The sequence below is a fragment of the Gossypium hirsutum genome, chromosome A13 (genome assembly GCF_007990345.1).
Source record: "Gossypium hirsutum isolate 1008001.06 chromosome A13, Gossypium_hirsutum_v2.1, whole genome shotgun sequence".
Lineage (NCBI taxonomy): Eukaryota > Viridiplantae > Streptophyta > Magnoliopsida > Malvales > Malvaceae > Gossypium > Gossypium hirsutum.
In genome coordinates, this window is record NC_053436.1 from 75,159,818 (window position 1) to 75,177,030 (window position 17,213).

At 33.9% G+C, this 17,213-nt stretch overlaps 1 protein-coding gene and 1 non-coding gene across 2 annotated transcripts; both read right to left on the reverse strand.

Annotated features, from left to right (window-relative positions):
* Window positions 1-7,572: 7,572 nt before the first annotated feature.
* Window positions 7,573-11,730, reverse strand: LOC107893649 (YTH domain-containing protein ECT3). The gene is made up of 7 exons (XM_016818699.2): window positions 11,428-11,730; window positions 10,775-10,851; window positions 9,623-10,183; window positions 8,888-9,463; window positions 8,589-8,801; window positions 8,171-8,317; window positions 7,573-8,061 (listed from the first exon to the last, which is right to left on the reverse strand). The coding sequence occupies exons 1-7, from the start codon at window positions 11,441-11,443 to the stop codon at window positions 7,828-7,830; spliced, it is 1,824 nt and encodes a 607-aa protein (XP_016674188.2). The 5' UTR covers window positions 11,444-11,730; the 3' UTR covers window positions 7,573-7,827.
* Window positions 11,731-14,443: 2,713 nt separating this feature from the next.
* On the reverse strand, window positions 14,444-14,550 carry LOC121213032 (small nucleolar RNA R71). Its single transcript, XR_005908401.1, has one exon. It is a non-coding gene; the product is annotated as a small nucleolar RNA R71 (small nucleolar RNA).
* Window positions 14,551-17,213: the final 2,663 nt, after the last annotated feature.

The window sequence follows — 17,213 nt, forward strand, 5'->3', positions numbered from 1 at the left end:
GCATCCACACGCCACCTTTATAGCCTCCCCAGTGGCGTCACATGCCACTTTGCCACCTGCTTCCTTGTGTTTAATTTTTACCCAATTAATACTTAAAAGCCCAATTAACCAGAACCCCTTCTTCCTATGGAATCAAAACTAATTAAAATTATCAAGTTTTAACTTAAGCTTGGTCCTTCTAGAGGCCCACTAACCTGATTAAATCTATGCCAAGCAGACAGAACACCAAAAATTTAAAATTTTCCAACATCCACAGAATTCTCAAAAATTGGGGCGTTACAGATCTCGAACCAACACAATCGTATATATGCATGAATTTATTATCCAGTAAGACTTTGCCTATAGAGTCTACTGAATTTGTGATTAGAGTATCGAACCCTTTAGGCAGATGTGTTTTGGTTGACAAAGTGTGCAAGAATTGTCCGTTAATGTTTCGAAACATTTGTTTTCCTATCGATCTGATGTTATTACCTTTTGATGAGTTTGATACAATTCTGGGTATGGATTGGTTAACTTTGCATGATGCTATTGTGAACTGCAAACAGAAAACTATTGATTTGAGATGCAAGAATGATGAAATAGTTTGAATTGAATCTACTGATTTGAATGGATTGCCTGCTGTGATATCTTCAATGAAAGCTCTGAGTATTGTGAGAAAAGGTGGTGAAGCTTACTTTGCTTATGTGATTGATTCAAAAGTAATAGAAAAGAAAGTTGAATCAGTGTATATTGTCTGTGACTTCCTTGATGTGTTTCCTGAAGAACTTTCGGGATTACCTCCAATTCGTGAAGTAGTATTTGACTATCGGGAACTACTTCGATTTCGATAACTCCGTATGGAATGGCTTTGACCGAACTAAAAGACTTAAAGTCTCAGTTGCAAGAATTGACCGATAGAGGGTTCACTAGATTGAGTTTTTCACCTTGGGGTGCACCAGTTTTGTTTGTGAAAAAGAAAGATGGTACGATGAGAATGTGCATTGATTATCATCAATTGAACAAAGTGACTATCAAGAATAAATGCCCTCTGCCTCAAATTGATGATTTGTTTGATCAATTGAAAGGAGCTACTATGTTTTCAAAGATAGATCTGAGATCAAATTATTATCACTTGCGAGTAAAAGATTCAGACATTCCCAAAACTACATTCAGAATGAGGTATGACCACTATGAGTTTTTAGTTATGCCTTTCGAATTAACGAATGCACCTGCTGTCTTTATGGATTTGATGAACAAAATTTTCAAACCGTATTTAGATCGATTTGTTGTCGTATTCATTGATGACATATTGATTTATTCACGTGATGAATCTGAGCATGCCGAGCATCTTAGAATAGTGCTAGAGACTTTGCGAGATAAGCAACTGTATGTGAATTTTAGCAAATGTGAATTCTGGTTACGATAAGTTATTTTTCTGGGCCATATGGTATCAGCATCAGGTATCCAAGTTGATCCGAACAAAATTTTAGCTATTTTAGATTGGAAGCCTCCAAGAAATGTCTCCGAAGCCTGTAGTTTTCTAGGACTTACCGGTTATTATAGACGGTTCATAAAAGGTTTTTCTATGATTGCAACTCCATTAACGAAACTGCTTCAGAAAGATGTGAAGTTTGAATAGTCCGAAAAGTGTCAAAAAAGCTTTGATCAATTGAAAGCTCTGTTGACTGAAGCTCTAGTGTTAGTACAACCCGAATCGGGTAAAGAATTTGTGATCTACAGTGATGCTTCGTTGAACGGTCTGGGATGTGTTTTGATACAAGAAGATAAAGTTATAGCCTATGCTTCAAGACAGTTAAAGCCGTACGAAAAGAACTACCCGACGCACGACCTTGAGTTAGCTGCGATTGTATTTGCTTTGATGATTTGGCGCCACTATTTGTTTGGTGAGAAATGTCACGTATATTTTGATCGTAAGAGTTTTAAATATCTGATGACTCAGAAATATTTGAATTTGCGACAGAGAAGATGGCTAGAACTATTAAAAAATTACGATTTTGTTATTGATTACCATCAAAGAAAAGAAAATGTTGTTGCTGATACTTTGAGTCGAAAATCATTGTTTCCATTGTGTGCGATGAATGCTCATTTGGTTCTGTACGATGATGGTTTAGTATTATCCCAATTGAAAGCGAGATTGTTGTTTTTACAATAGATTATTGATGCTTAAAAGGTTGATAATGAGATAATCACAAAATGAGTTCAGTATGATTTGAATTCTGATTCTGAATTTTGAGTTGATAATGATAATTGTTTGAGATTCTGATATCAAATTTGTGTTTCAAAAAATCCAGAACTGATTCAGATGATTTCGAACGAAGCTCACAACAGTCGTTTATCTGTTCAGCCGGGTAATAGTAAAATGTATAGTGATCTGAAACTGCATTACTAGTGGTCTGGAATAAAAAGAGTATCTCTGACTTTTTTTCTAAATGTTTAATCTGTCAGGAAGTTAAAGTTGAACATCAAGTGCAATCTGGTTTGTTACAACCGATTATGATTCTAAAGTGGAAATGGGATAGAGTGACGATGGATTTTGTTTTGGGTTTGCCCCTATTTCTTAGAAAGAAATATGTTTTCTGGGTAGTAGTTGACCAATTGAAAGAATCAACTTATTTTATTCTAGTACGATTTAATTACTCACTTGATAAATTAGTTGAGTTATACATTTCCGATATTGTGAAGTTGCATGGTATGCCATTGTCTATTGTGTTAGATAAAGATCTGAGATTCACTTTGCGATTTTGGAAGAAACTACAAGAGGCATTAGGTACTAAATTGCATTTCAGTACTGCTTTTCACCTACAGAAGGATGGTCAATCTGAGCTGATTATTCAGATTCTCGAGGATATCTTAAGATGTTGCATTCTTGAGTTTGAAGGTATGTGGAAATAGTATTTACCTTTTAATTGAATTCGTTTATAATAACAATTTTCAATCGAGCATTAAAATGGCACTGTACGAAGCCTTATATGGTCACAAATGTCGTACACCTTTGTATTGGACTGAACTCAGCGAGAATAAGATTCACGAGGTTGACTTAATAAAAAAAGACTGAACAGAAAGTAAAAGTGATTCGAGATAGTCTGAAAGCAGCTTCCGATCGTCAAAAATCTTATGCAGATTTGAAACGGAAAGACATTGAATATGAAATCGGTGATAAAGTGTTTTTGAAAGTCTCACCGTGGAAGAAAGTACTCAGATTTGGCAGAAAAGGGCAAATTGAGTCTGAGGTTCATCAGGTCGTATGAGATTATTGAGTGTATCGGGCCAATTGCTTATCATTTGTTGTTGCCATCTGGGTTAGAAAAGATTCATAATGTGTTTCACGTATCAATGCTTCGATGATACATATCCGATCCTTCACATGTGATTCCTCAGTCTGAGATTGAGATTCAGTCTGATATGACCTACGAACAAGACTGATCCGTATTTTAGCTCATGAGGTTAAAAAACTGCGAAACAAGAAAAATTCGTTAGTTAAAGTGATGTGGTATCAACATGGTGTTGAAGAGCCCACGTGGGAGCCCGAAGATTCTATGAGACAACAATATCCGAATCTGTTCGACGGTAAGATTTTCGGCCACGAAAATCCCTAAGGAGGGAGAATTGTAACAGGCCGGTTTAGATCCTAGTCAGAATAGTGGTTTTGGGACCACAAATCTGAGTCAGAAAAATATTTTAATATTATTTTTTGTGTTTATAATATGTTGATTAGCATGTGTGAAAGTTTCGTATGAAAATTCGATCATTTGTGTGCTTAATTTGTGAAAAAGACCTAACCGCGTAAAATGTAAAAGTGGCCTTCTATTTGTTAAAGTGCTTGATTGCTATGTCTTTATATATGCGGTGTCCTTATGATGCAATTATTCTGTTTAATTTATGAATGGACATATTTAGGCATGAGTTAGTGGATTTTAAATGAAAATAAAAAGGTTACTTAAGTAAATTTGTTAAATTAATGATAGTTAATTAAACAAAATATGAATTTTGCTTCATTTTACTCATATTTTCCAAAAAACACCAAAGAAAAAGAGAAAGAAAAAGAGTTTTAAGGTTCGGCACATTGATTTGGTGATTAAGGTATGGATTTTGTTTGGTTTTTGATAATTTCTACATTTTTATAATCGTTGCACTGTATTCTATCTAGCCCATGTCTGAATTTTGGAAATTGTTAAAGATTTTGAGTTGAGACATTGATGAAATTATAAGTTTTGTGAAGTTAGTTGTTGGTAAATGGAAGATATGTTTTGGGTTAACATATTTTGTCTTCGAAATTTTGATGAATTTGAGTAAAATGGGCTAAATTGTGAGAATTGTAAATTGAGGGACTAAAATATGAAATAAATGAAACATATGGGCTTATATGAGTACTATGAGGATTCAGCCTAACATGGGTATATGCAAATTTTGTGTATTTTGTGATTTTTGTGATTAGGGACTAAATTGTCAAAATATGAAAATATAAGGGCTAATTTGTAAAACTCCCTAAATATGTGATTTTGGATTGATTTGAATGACTTAGTGAATAAAAGAGTAAAATTTGAATTTATATAGATCAAGAACTAAAGAAAACGGAATTAGACCGGGGAAAGTTGAAAGTCGTCGAGTAGCCGATTCTGCCTATCCAAATTCGTACGAGGTAAGTCTATATACAAATAAATGTATTTGAAATGGTTTATTTATGCTTATATGCTATTGAACAATGATAAATGGCTTTATGCCTTGAATATAAGACATCCGAGAAAGTATCGACAAAGTTTCGACGTCCGAAAAGCCTCGTACAAACCCTAGGAATAGTTAAGATAAATATGTCATGACATAGGATCCAATATATGTTTTCGTGTAAGACCCTGTCTGGGACAGTGGCATCGATATTTGATTACATGTAAGACCACGTCTGAGATGTTGGCATTGTACGAGATTTCTGAGCTATCCACATATCCTTATGATTTCGAACGGTTCAACGAGCATTCCCAGAAACGAATGATTATATGTGATGTGTATCCAATTGAAGTACGTTTGAAATGTATACATGTTTGAGAGTAAAAGGTAAGTACATGTATAAGTGATGATATATGTTATAAGTATGAGAAAATATGCTATATGTGTAAATGAATTGGGAATAAGTTAAATGTATATGAACTATGTGATTTGAGATAGTATTTGGCCATGGAGTATATATAATTTGATGATGCTTTCATGTTTTGAATGTTAATTTTATTTGTATATGGCTTACTAAGCTTTTGAAAGCTTACTTTGTGTGTGTTCGCATTGTTTTATAGATATCAAAGCTACTAGAAGCACGGGGATCGTTGAGGATCATCACCACACTATCGAACCTTATTTTGGTACCTTTTGACATTGTGAACATAAAAGTATGGCATGTATAGGCTAGAAGTATTTGGATATGTTTTGTAATGTATATTTCATGCCATGTGATATGGCTAGTTTGTGTTTGATCTTATGGTTTGTTATTGATATATGATATGTGATGCAAATGTGCCATTATGATGTGCATTTGGTTGGTCAAAAGAAATGACCAATTTGGTAAGTTTTGGTATGTGCATATTTTAGAATTGGCTAAGGATTTGGTATGAGAATGAATGGAATGTATCAAGGTTATAAACCATATGTTTTAGTATGTTTTAGCTTATGGAATGACATGAATTGGTATGTGTTATGAGCATGAAATTCGTTGATAATATTATGGCATGATTGGTGTATGTATTGGTTGTGAAATGAATGAACATTTGGTATGCAATTGATGTTTATTTATTGCTTGTAGGGAGGACCCTTATTGGGTGGCAATTTTGATTTGTAAATGGCCTATTTTTGCCCACACGAGTGGAGACACAGGTGTGTGTCTCAGCCATGTTGCTCGAGCGCGATTTCAAAATGAGCCTGGGCAGACCACATGATCGGACACGCAGGCGTGTGCTAGGCTATGTGGCCAAGTCAGTTTTGAGCACGAGCTAGACACACGGGCGTGTAACTGGCCATCTGACCCAAGTCAATAGCCTCCCTAATTTTCACACGGGTGTGTCTTGTGGCCGTGTGGACAAGTCAGTATGTATGCCCGGTTTTGACACGGCCTAGACATACGGGCGTGTCTAAAGCTGTGTGAGGCACACGGCCTGTTCACACGGGCGTGTGACCTGTACAACTTTAAAAAATGTTTAAGTTTTGAAAATTTTTGTATGAACTTGGTTTAGTCCCGACCCCTTTCTAAAGCATGTTTAAGGTCTCGTTAACCTATGTAAGGGACTCTATAATGATTTATGATTATGTGTGAATGATGTTTGTGAATTATTGTGAAATGTTCCGATTTGTCCGGTAACACCTTTAACCCTAGTCTGGCGACAAATATGGGTTAAGGGTGTTACATTTTATATGTTTTTGTTTATTTTTTCATTTGTTTATTAAGTCTTCAGTTTTGGAAGTTTTTGTCTGCTCTTATAGCACGTTTTTTAATTTGCTTATGCATGTAATTTTAGTTTTACAGGTGACTTTGGGAATGATTTTATTGTTGTCTTCTCTAGTTTGGTGAATGTTCGATTCTTTTGTCGATTTTTGCTTGTAGCTTTGGACCAACTGAAGCTAATTTCATTATCATATTAAATGCTTGCAACCACTTCAAGTATGTCATGCTTAAGTTGTGACAAAGTCAATTGTCAACATGTCATAATGTTCTATTGATGCTGAGGCTAAAACTTTTGTTGTGTTGATGAAACTTGTCCTTCACCATCTACAACTAGTGTTTGCTATTTTTTTTCTTTTTGAATTGTATAGTTACATTCATTAAATGAATTAATAAATTTACCTTTCAAAAAATAAAAATAAAAAACAATGATGTCAATTTCTCTAAAAAGTACCATTGTAATACATACAGAATATATTTCTACATAATAAGTTGAAACATATATTTTTAATAAAAAATCAATCTCATTATTTTAACAATAATAATTAAAGGTGTCAACTATTCGACTAACTAATAATATTATATAGAGGAACCAAATAATGTCAAATTAAATTTTAAGTACTAAATCTTAAATTTAAACATAGTATAAAGATTTTAACCATAATTTGACATAAAACAATTAATTCCAAATACAATACTTGGTCATTTGATTTAATAAAAAATCTTATACGTATTTTAAAAAATAAATTATTTTTAATTTATCTCCAGAGCGAGGACAGTAAACTCGTTATTATTGAGACTTGGGTTTATGCTTCTCTAGCATAAATTAGACTGTGCTTATTCATTCCATTCTCATCTGCTTTTAAGGGTGACCTCGCCTCTCAAGAATCTCGTGATCCCTTTTATTTTTAATCTGAAACAAGAGATTTGAAGTAAACAATTGCGTATTTTATATTTAAAGATATACGTAATATTCATATTGAACAGTCAGATTCTGCCCGCACCCTCCTAACTTGTTCAAATGTCTCAATTGTTGGTTTTACATCCGTCACATAACCACATATTTTATACATGAAAATCATTCCTGTACAAAATCACAAGCAGACCACCTTCTAAGAGTAATCATATGAGCATGATCTTCCAACTTGTCGTAATAAAATACCAAACAGGACTATCTTCTTTCTCATTGCCTTTTATTTTTTTTCTTCTTCAACTCTTTCTCATTAATAGAAACAAAGGAAACAGATTAAAATCACAAACAAAATGAAAAAAATCTCAATCGAGATTGTCTCACGATGCAAAGCTTAATTGCTACGAGTAAAGGCTGAAAGGTAGATATGAATTAGCTAAGCTTGTTAATAATAACCATCCCAAAACTACAATTCTATTCTATAATCTAAGAAGCCAAATTAGCAAGCATTCCCTACACTAACTGCTTTTGTGGGGTTGTCGCCTTCAGTTGCAGCAACCGATCCATTCTCTTCTACGGGTTTCATATTTCCATTCTCACCTTTCGATGTAACAGTTGGTTCTTCTATCAAAGCTGCCTCTACGGATTTTTCCAAAGTCTCATTTGTTATTGCTGCATTTTTTTTGTTATCAGTTACAACATCTTCTTTAGGCTCCCCACTTGAAACCTGGATCTGAAGAATATAAAGTAACTAATATTTCAGCAGTTTATGCAAAGCCAAATAAAAATGGACAAAAAGCAAGTTAAAAGCGGCACAAGATTCAACCAAGAGTTACAAATACCTGTTTTTGTGACAACTGATGTTTAGTCTTTTTTTCTTGGATTATCTTTTGACGAGCCTCGTAGAATTCAAAATCGTCGAGAATGCACGTCTTACTGGAATGATCCTTAAATATTTTGAGAATTTGAACCCCCTGCTCAAAATTTACCTATAGCCGCCACAGACCATTTCACAATAAGAAGGACGAAAAGAATCACGAAAAGGAGAAATATATAACCTATGCTGCTCTGCCCTCAACTACCAGTGCCTAACACCCGTATCTGGCACATATCAGGGTATGGACATGGGACCATGATTCTCTGAATATATAAAATAACTTAGAAAATTGACCCATTTTGAGTATATACCCATACCCAACATTCATCCCGAAACCGAGTGATATAGTAAATCATATGCACACAAATATACACAGAAAATACCTCTTGGGTGTCCCTACTATTAGTAACAGGCTTGTTCTCATTGTTCTCAAGTGTTATGTGCCTCAATGAAGTGTTTGGCACGTCCTTAATGATTTGCCACTTCACAGGGAAGCAACCGGTCCACTTGTCTTGTTGCCAATATTCTACAGTTTTGTTAAAATCAACAGGGCCCACCATCTCTGCTACTCCGACAAATTGTCCACTGGTATTAACCTGGAAACAAGTCAAGCTTCAGAAAAATTCAAGTAAAGCACGTACTGACTAAATCAAAACAGAGAATAAAAGGTAATCATACTCACCGAGAACAATAAAAACACCGGACAGCTATCAGGCTTCCCCTTGGCCTCGTGAAATGCTGCATCAAGTTTCTTGTTGCCAGTAGATGTACTGGCCCACACATTGTATTTGATACTTTTGTGGACATCATCCTCACTATAGGATTTAATGATGAAGAACTTTGCATCTGAATAACTCTCAGGAAAATCTTCTTTATTATACTGCTCGATATCTGGAACAAGAGAAACATTGTTCTCCTTGTCGCTCTCTATCAGTGGAAGGTTCGGTTCTTTGACAGCTAGTGTTGCAGCTTCGACACCATCCTGACTCCTATATCCTTTCACTCTAGGTCCTTTGTTCAGCTCATTTAAACCATTCATACTTTCTTTTCCATAACCACGACCCTTTGATTTGATGTTGTTACCAACAGGATACCACCCTAGTCCTTTCTTCCAGGCATCATAACCATATGATCCAAAACCAGAACCACCTCTAATGGCATTACCATAGTGATCATAGGTCATGTTGCTAGGGTACATGTGGTTCATGTACCCATATGCTTGGGCCACACCTGATGATGGCCTTGCATTGTGCAAATTCTGCATTCAGATCACTCAAACAATTAGGCCAATTGATGATGAAAAATTGAGACACTAAAATCTTTTATATATCTAGTATATACAATATACTTAAGCAGTGCATGTGTCCAGACTCCAGACTAGAATTCGGATCTAAGTAATGAAGCAGTTTGAACATACCATAACATGAGGGAAATGGTGAAGGTTCTGATTCCTGCCCGATGAAGCGTTGTTCGTATATGAGGAGAATCCACCATGTGCAGCATGTTTTGATTGCCCATTAGAAGACATCGACATATCTAACCATGGAATTGTTGACTGAATCCCATCATAGCTAAAGCCTAGGGATAGATTACCTGTTGCCAAGCCTCCTCTTTTGTAGGAAGCATTCGGATTTAACGAGGAGCTTTTGAAAGTTGATTTCAATGAACCTGATCCGCTATTACCACTCAAGCCCCCACCATTTGTGATAGTACTTGTATTTCCCTTATTTGTTTCAATGGATAAGGAAGCTTGATCACCTACACCAGAAGTTGAAACCTCAACTTGAGAAACATTGGCTTGACTAGTTTGAGGCAGTGGCTGGTAATAAGGATTTGGATAATGGTATTCTTGCAGAGCATGAAGTTGACCGTCATGTCCCATAGCAGGAAGAGGTGAACTAGGCATAGAATACACCCCATATGGCATATAACCATAAGTCTGCTGGTACACATATGAGCCATTATCACCATAAAGATCCTGCCCATAAACATTAAGCTTCTCAAATACGATACTCAGCCTAATCAATCAACAAAAAATTAGTCACGTTAAACAAACTCCATAAACATCTAAATGTTATAGTCAAACCATCATACATTGATAATCACTGCAACATATATTCATTAATCTCTCAATGAATTATGAATTATTCTCTTCACCACTTATCAAACATTATAATCATTGAGTTAATGGCATGCAGTAGGATTTACTTCACTTCAACTCTTCATTTTAATTGAGGTATCCATGGCCAAATCTAGACCAGAAAATAGAGATATGACATTCTAAAGATCCTCCAAATACATGGAAAACTTAAAAGAAAATTGAACACACCCTTGCCAGAAACATACCCATATTGGACGCTCACATCCAAATCCGAGTAACTTAGGATAACAGCAAACATCTTTACCCACACAAAGAGGACAATAACTAGTGTATACAGGTAACCAAGAAACCAACTTCAACTAAGAGGCTTGAATTGCACAGAATAAAAAAATGAATAACCAACTAAATAAAAACTAGAACTTTTATCAACAAGGATAAGAAATAAGCATCTCACAATATAGGTATTACCTTCTTTACGGTATCGGGAACTTTTGCAGTCACGGCTTGTGAATCTAGAGACAATTTCCCTAGTGAATCTGCAATTTCTGTGATTGTAGATGTAAAGGATAAGAACAAAACCGAGAATTTAAAAATTGGACGCTACAACTCAGATATATCAAGAGCACATCACTTAAAGCAAAAAAGATCCAGATTTTAAGCTAACAATATCATATAAACAATCCAATAATTGTATATTAATCTACAAATAGCATAATCAAAGATTAAACACATCATTCATAAGTTTCCAAAACCATCAAACCTAAGCATAAAGCAATTAAAAGACCTTTCTAGTAAAAACTAGTAAGCCCCATTTAGAAAATTACATACAAACCTCAACAGCAAAGACCCAAAGATAAAATACATTTAAATTCATGACTTCAAGAATCAACCAAATCTAAATCCCCAAAAAAGAACTAGTAGAAACCAATGAAAAAACAAAACTTTTGAATAAACCCCACTAAAACCCATACAAAAATAAAATACCTCATCAAAACAACAAGAAAATCCTTAAAACTAAAAAGGAAAATACTAAGAAGCAATATACAAAGAGAAACAAGGATAGTTATCCAGAAATCTACGAAAACAAAACATGCCCGGGGGAGCAAAGTTAGAAAGGATACGATCAGAGTTGGCCATGATCAATATCAAGGGTGAAGATTTAGAGAGAGAAGAAGGAGAAGAAGAAAAAGAAAAACCCTAGACTTGTAAACACTAGGAAATTTGGGGAAAGAAAAGACGGAAGGCGTGGAGAAGGGGTAGCCGCCAAAAACCCAAGAGCTTTGGGAGAGTGGAGGGTTTAAGAGTAGACTAAACAATGTTATATTTTATTGCACTAAAATATGACACCTATTTTATGGCCTTTTTCTTAGAGTAGATTTTTTTGGCTTTAATTACTCAAATAGACAAACAATGATTCAAATGCCTCCATGTCTCCACTTCCAGATCAGGATATTTCGTTTCTTTTCATTTTTCTAATTTTGTAATATTAATTCGTTTGATGATGGGCCATTTTTTCTTCCTATGAAACATTGTCTGCTTTTAATTTAGTGGGTTTGGTTTTAAATTGGGCCAAGGCCTTAGTTCATATAAAATAAACATCTTTTTTTTTAAATAAATAAAAAGAATCCTAATATATACCTTATTATTTATCAAACAAGCTTTAATTTTGACCCTTTGTTTATAAGAATAAAAAGATGTAGGTTATGAATTCAGAATTTAAGTCAATACAAGATTTAAATATAAGTTATTTTGTTACTTTATTTATGCTTTAGTAGTCAAATTTTGATAGTTTTTCTTCTTTTTTTTCTTTTTTTTTTTTACAAAAAACTATAAGAATAAAAACCAAATAAGCTAAAGAGATAGGAAGGTTAAGGTCGGCGGTGGCCAATTCTACCTAGTATTTAACTTCACTCTAAATTTAATTATCTTCGTATGATGCTTTGATCATCACCATGCTGCATCAAAGAATCAATATCACTAAGCATGAAGTCATTCTCTCGTCTGTTCTTGATCTTCCATTTATAATATTATCCCATTTCTTTCATTCACTGAAGATTACAAAACTTAAAGACTTCTCTTTCTTTAAAATGGAGAAGAATTAACAACCCCAAGTGAATTCTAGCTTGGAATTGGGTAAGAGCATATGTATCTTCATAACTTTAAGATATAGAGTTATTTTATTACTTTTAAGCTTATATTTCAATCAATATAAGAGTGGTTCGGAGTGTTTTTATAGTTGTTTTAATTATGTTTATGTTAAGTAGTTAACCTTTTAAGCTTTTATTTTAATAATGTATTTTTGTCAAATTAGACACTAAAAATGTGAAATTTTATTTCTAAAGATGGCTACCAAAACATTAGAAATGTGGAGAAAAGAAGATATCGAATTTCGACATCTGAAGCCCCAATGTTGTAGCAAAAACCTCAGCATCAAGCTTAACAGGAATAGATTAGAGACTTCACATATAAATAACGCCACATCAGCTTTTGGGCTTAACCTATTTCTTAATCAAGTGTTGATGATGACTAAGAATAAGAAGAAATAGGGCTATGCGAAAATGTAAAGGCTCAAACACTCCCAAGATGACAAAATATAATAGAAAGGGGAGTTGACCTAGCCTACAATCTTTTGGGGGATATAAATACCACACTTCCAGAACATAGAGAGGAAGTTGCCTGATGCTTAAAGAAATCATCAATTTTCAAAAGAAAGCAACTTGAAAAAAAAGGAGAGAAGAAGAGGAAGAAAGAGAAAAACGAATTGAGGAGAACCATTTTATTTGGCTTGAAATCTCTACACTTTTCTCTTTGTCTTTTGTTTCTTTTCTTTTTCTATTTTGAATCATGGTTGAGTTTTTATTAATCATTTTTTATTTTGTGATTATAGGCTAAACATTTGTTAGCTAGAATAATTATGAAACTCTAATATAGAATTATTGGTAATTTGCTAAGGATGCTTGTTGCAATATGAGGTTTATTTATTAAAGTGTTATTCATGTTTAATACTTACTATTGCTTGATCAACATTAGTGGGTAATTGAGTTAATTGCTAATTCTGAAAAGGTTGTGATTAATGGATGTAAAACTTGAATGGTGCATGTTTAATTTCTTTGATTTTAAATGTCTAACGATATAGACATATATTGTTACCGTGCATAATCTTGTAGGAATGGTGTTTGCAATTGTTTCTTGACATTAAATTGGCATAGACATATTTTAAATTGGTTTAAGGATTGAACATAGTGACTTTGAAAGAAGCCTATAAACTGAAAATTCCAGATTAATAAACTGTCATAATGCCGCAGCATTGTTGTAACATCACTGCTAGTAGTTGCATATTAGGGGGAAATAATTATTCTGACTCTTTAATTCATTACTATTAATTTGTGTTACTATTTTTAAATTTCTTTGCATATTTCTTTGCATTCAATCAGATTTTTATTTACCTTTCAAGTTGCCATTTGTTAATTTTACAATTTATGTTTTAAAATCAGTCCCTATGGAGATGATAACTCTAGTATTTACTACTATATCACTTGCTAGCAATTGTGTACACTTGCGCATCATAAGAAAATTTGTGATAAGTTTCTGGATCCATTTCTGAAGACTGATTTAGTCATTAGTTATGAAATTAATTATCTTTCAATTTGATTTAAACTTCTTTTTTCTTGCTTTATTAATTCTCATAATTATTCAAGTTATAATTGTTTAAGCATAATTTCAGAAGAAGAAGAGAATAAGTATTTTAGGGACAGTTGTAGTAATGGATCCTCTACAACAAGTTCAAGGGGGAGCAATTGCTAATAATGCTAAAATTCGGGTATTATAAGACTCGAGATTGAGGCTCCACAATTCGAACTAAAGTTAGTCATATTCCAAATGCTGCAAACTGTAGGTCTGTTTAATGGGATGCCTACTGAAGATCTGCACCTTCATCTTCTCCTATTGATGAAAGTGAGTGACTCTTTTAAATTGGCCAGAGTTACAAAGGATGCTTTGAGATTGAAATTATTTCCATAATCTTTGAGAGATAGAGCACAAGCATGGTTGAACTCCTTACCTTCAAATTCCGTAACTACATGGCAAAAGTTGGTTGAACATTTCTTGATGAAGTACTTTTCTCCCAGTAAGAATGCCAAGCTTCACAATGAAATTACCACTTTTTAGCAGCTTGATGAAGAATCTTTATATTAGACATGGGAGAGGTTCAAGGAGTTATTGCGAAAGTATCCCCATCATGGCATTCCTTACTGTATTCAAATAGTGACTTTCTAAAATGGTCTCAATGTTCATACTAGAATGGTGGTAGATACTTCAGCAAATGGAGCTCTTCTTGCTAACTCCTACAATGAAGCATATGAAATTCTTGAAAAGATCTCCAACAACAATTATCAGTGGCCGAATACTAAAGCACCTATCGAGAGAAGAATAGCTGGAGTTTATGAAGTAAACGCACTTACATCTGTGGGAACCCAAGTATCATCTATGTAAACTATGCTCAGGAACATGAACATGAATTATCAAATCGTAACTCGACAGGGCAACCTTTAGATCAATTTGAGAATATTTCTTGTGTGTATTGTGGTGATGGTCATATCTTTGATAATTATCTTCCAAATTCGACGTCGATTTATTACATGGGAAATCAAAATAAGAATGGGCCATATTTGAACTCCTATAATCCTTCATGGAAGCATCATCCAAATTTCTCATGGAGTAATTAAGGGGCTGGTCCTATCAACTCATCTATGCCTTTTCGACCAAATTATCCACCCAAGTATTCTCAACAAGTTCAAAGACCTCAACAAGCCAAGTCTTCTAATACTTTTAAAATTTTGTTAAAGACTTACATGGCCAAGAATGATGCATTTATCCAAAGCCAAGCAGAGACATTGAGAAATTTTAAAAATCAAGTTGGGCAGCTAGTTAATGAGATTAGAAACTGATCCTAGTGTGCTTTACCAAGTGACACAAAAAAATTGATAAATGTTGGTAAGGAACATTGCAAAGCCGTCACTTTGAGAAATGGAAAGACATTAGAGATAAAAAAATTTGAAGCTAAGTGTGAACCCTCTACAATCCAATACAGTGAGAAATTCAAGAAAATGTTGGAAATCCTAATATACTAAAATTTGCACGTGCTCCCAATGCTGAAGTATTGCCTTAGCAAAGCCATCCTGATAGATTAAAAATTTAACAGCCACCATTTCCTCAACGGTTTCAAAAGCAAAAGTAAGATACTACATTTAGGAAATTTTTGGATGTGTTAAAATAGCTGCATATCAATATTCCACTTGTGGAAGCCCTTGAGCAAATGCCCAACTAAGTGAAATTTATAAAGGATATTCTTTCTAAGGAGAGAAGGTTGGGGGAATTTGAAACCATGGCTCTAATTAAAGAGTGCAGCTCATTTTTGCATAACAGATTGCCACCTAAGATGAAGTATCTAAGGAGTTTTACCATTCCATGAAATATTAGAGATTTTTTATTGTGGGATGGCCTTGTGCAATTTAGGTGCTAATATAAATTTGATGCCAATGTTGATTTTCAAGCAATTGAGGATTGGTGAAGTCAGACCTTTTGTGGTTAGTCTTCAATTGGAAGATAGATCTCTTGCTCATTCTGATGGGAAGATTGAAGATGTGTTGGTCTAGGTTGATAAGTTTATATTTCCCGTTGATTTTATTAAGTTAGACTATGAGGCAGATAGAGAGGTGCCTATTATTTTGGGAAGGTTGTTCCTTGCAACCGATAGAACTTTATGTGTAAAAGGGTAAACTCACCATGAGGGTCTACGATGACAAGGTGACTTTTAATGTCTTCAAGACTATGAAATTTTTTGATGATGTTGAAGAATGTTTTGTTGTTTCACTGGTAGATTCTTTGATTTTTATAGAGCTAGAACATAATTTTCTTGATGATCCTTTGGAACATCTCTTGTTATTTGATTTTACATATGAAGATGATGAAGATGAGTATTTAGCTAGGTTTGAAGCTAATTCAAAAGGATTTGGAACAAGAGCTAAACTTAATTCATTAGAGTTTTCATCCCGAGAGTTCAATGCACCAAAAGTATAACAACCTATTTTTCAGTGGTGCTGAAAATGATGGTTTTAGAACCTTATTTTCGATAATTGAGTCCGTAAATATTATTAATTAATATTTATGAGTATATTAGAATTATATTGATTTTTGGTCCAGGAATTTTATTGAATTGATAGTTAATTAATGTACAAGGACTAAATCGTAAAAACGTAAAATTTAATCTTTATAGACTTTTATTTGCTTAAGGACTTATTTAGTAATTAAATTAAGGTCTAAATAATAGTTAGAATATTTTTGAATTGTAAGTGGACACTTGGAGCATGTTTTAGCATTATCTTATTAAAAATTAAAGTTAAAATAATGAAATTATAACATAAATAAAAGAAAAAAAAGTGGGAAGAAAGAGAAATGACCTTATTCTCATCTTCCCTCACTAATTCTTCACCACTGAAAGATGGAATGAAAGCTTTATAAAATCCCTCAACATTCGACCTTGCATGGTGCGTGGTTCTAAGTCGTTTTTCATGAATTTTATGTTTTTGATATCATTGTAACTCAATTTAGCTAAACCGTGTTTTATTTTTCAAAACTATTAAAGGTTTAAAATGTTGCCATTGATGATTTTTGAAGCTTTTGGTGTTATTTGTTAGTTTATAAGCTTGGAAATGAAAAAAAAAGGCTGAAACCCCCCAAACACGGCCTAAACATTATGGTCGAATCGGGAAGGCCACACTGGACACCTTAGTGTCAAACTTACCCTAATGATAGTTAAAAACCTTCAGGTACTTCTTTTTATAAAACCGTGGTTTCTATTGTTAGCTTTGGAAAACATCCATTTACTTAATCCAACCATGCTTAGATC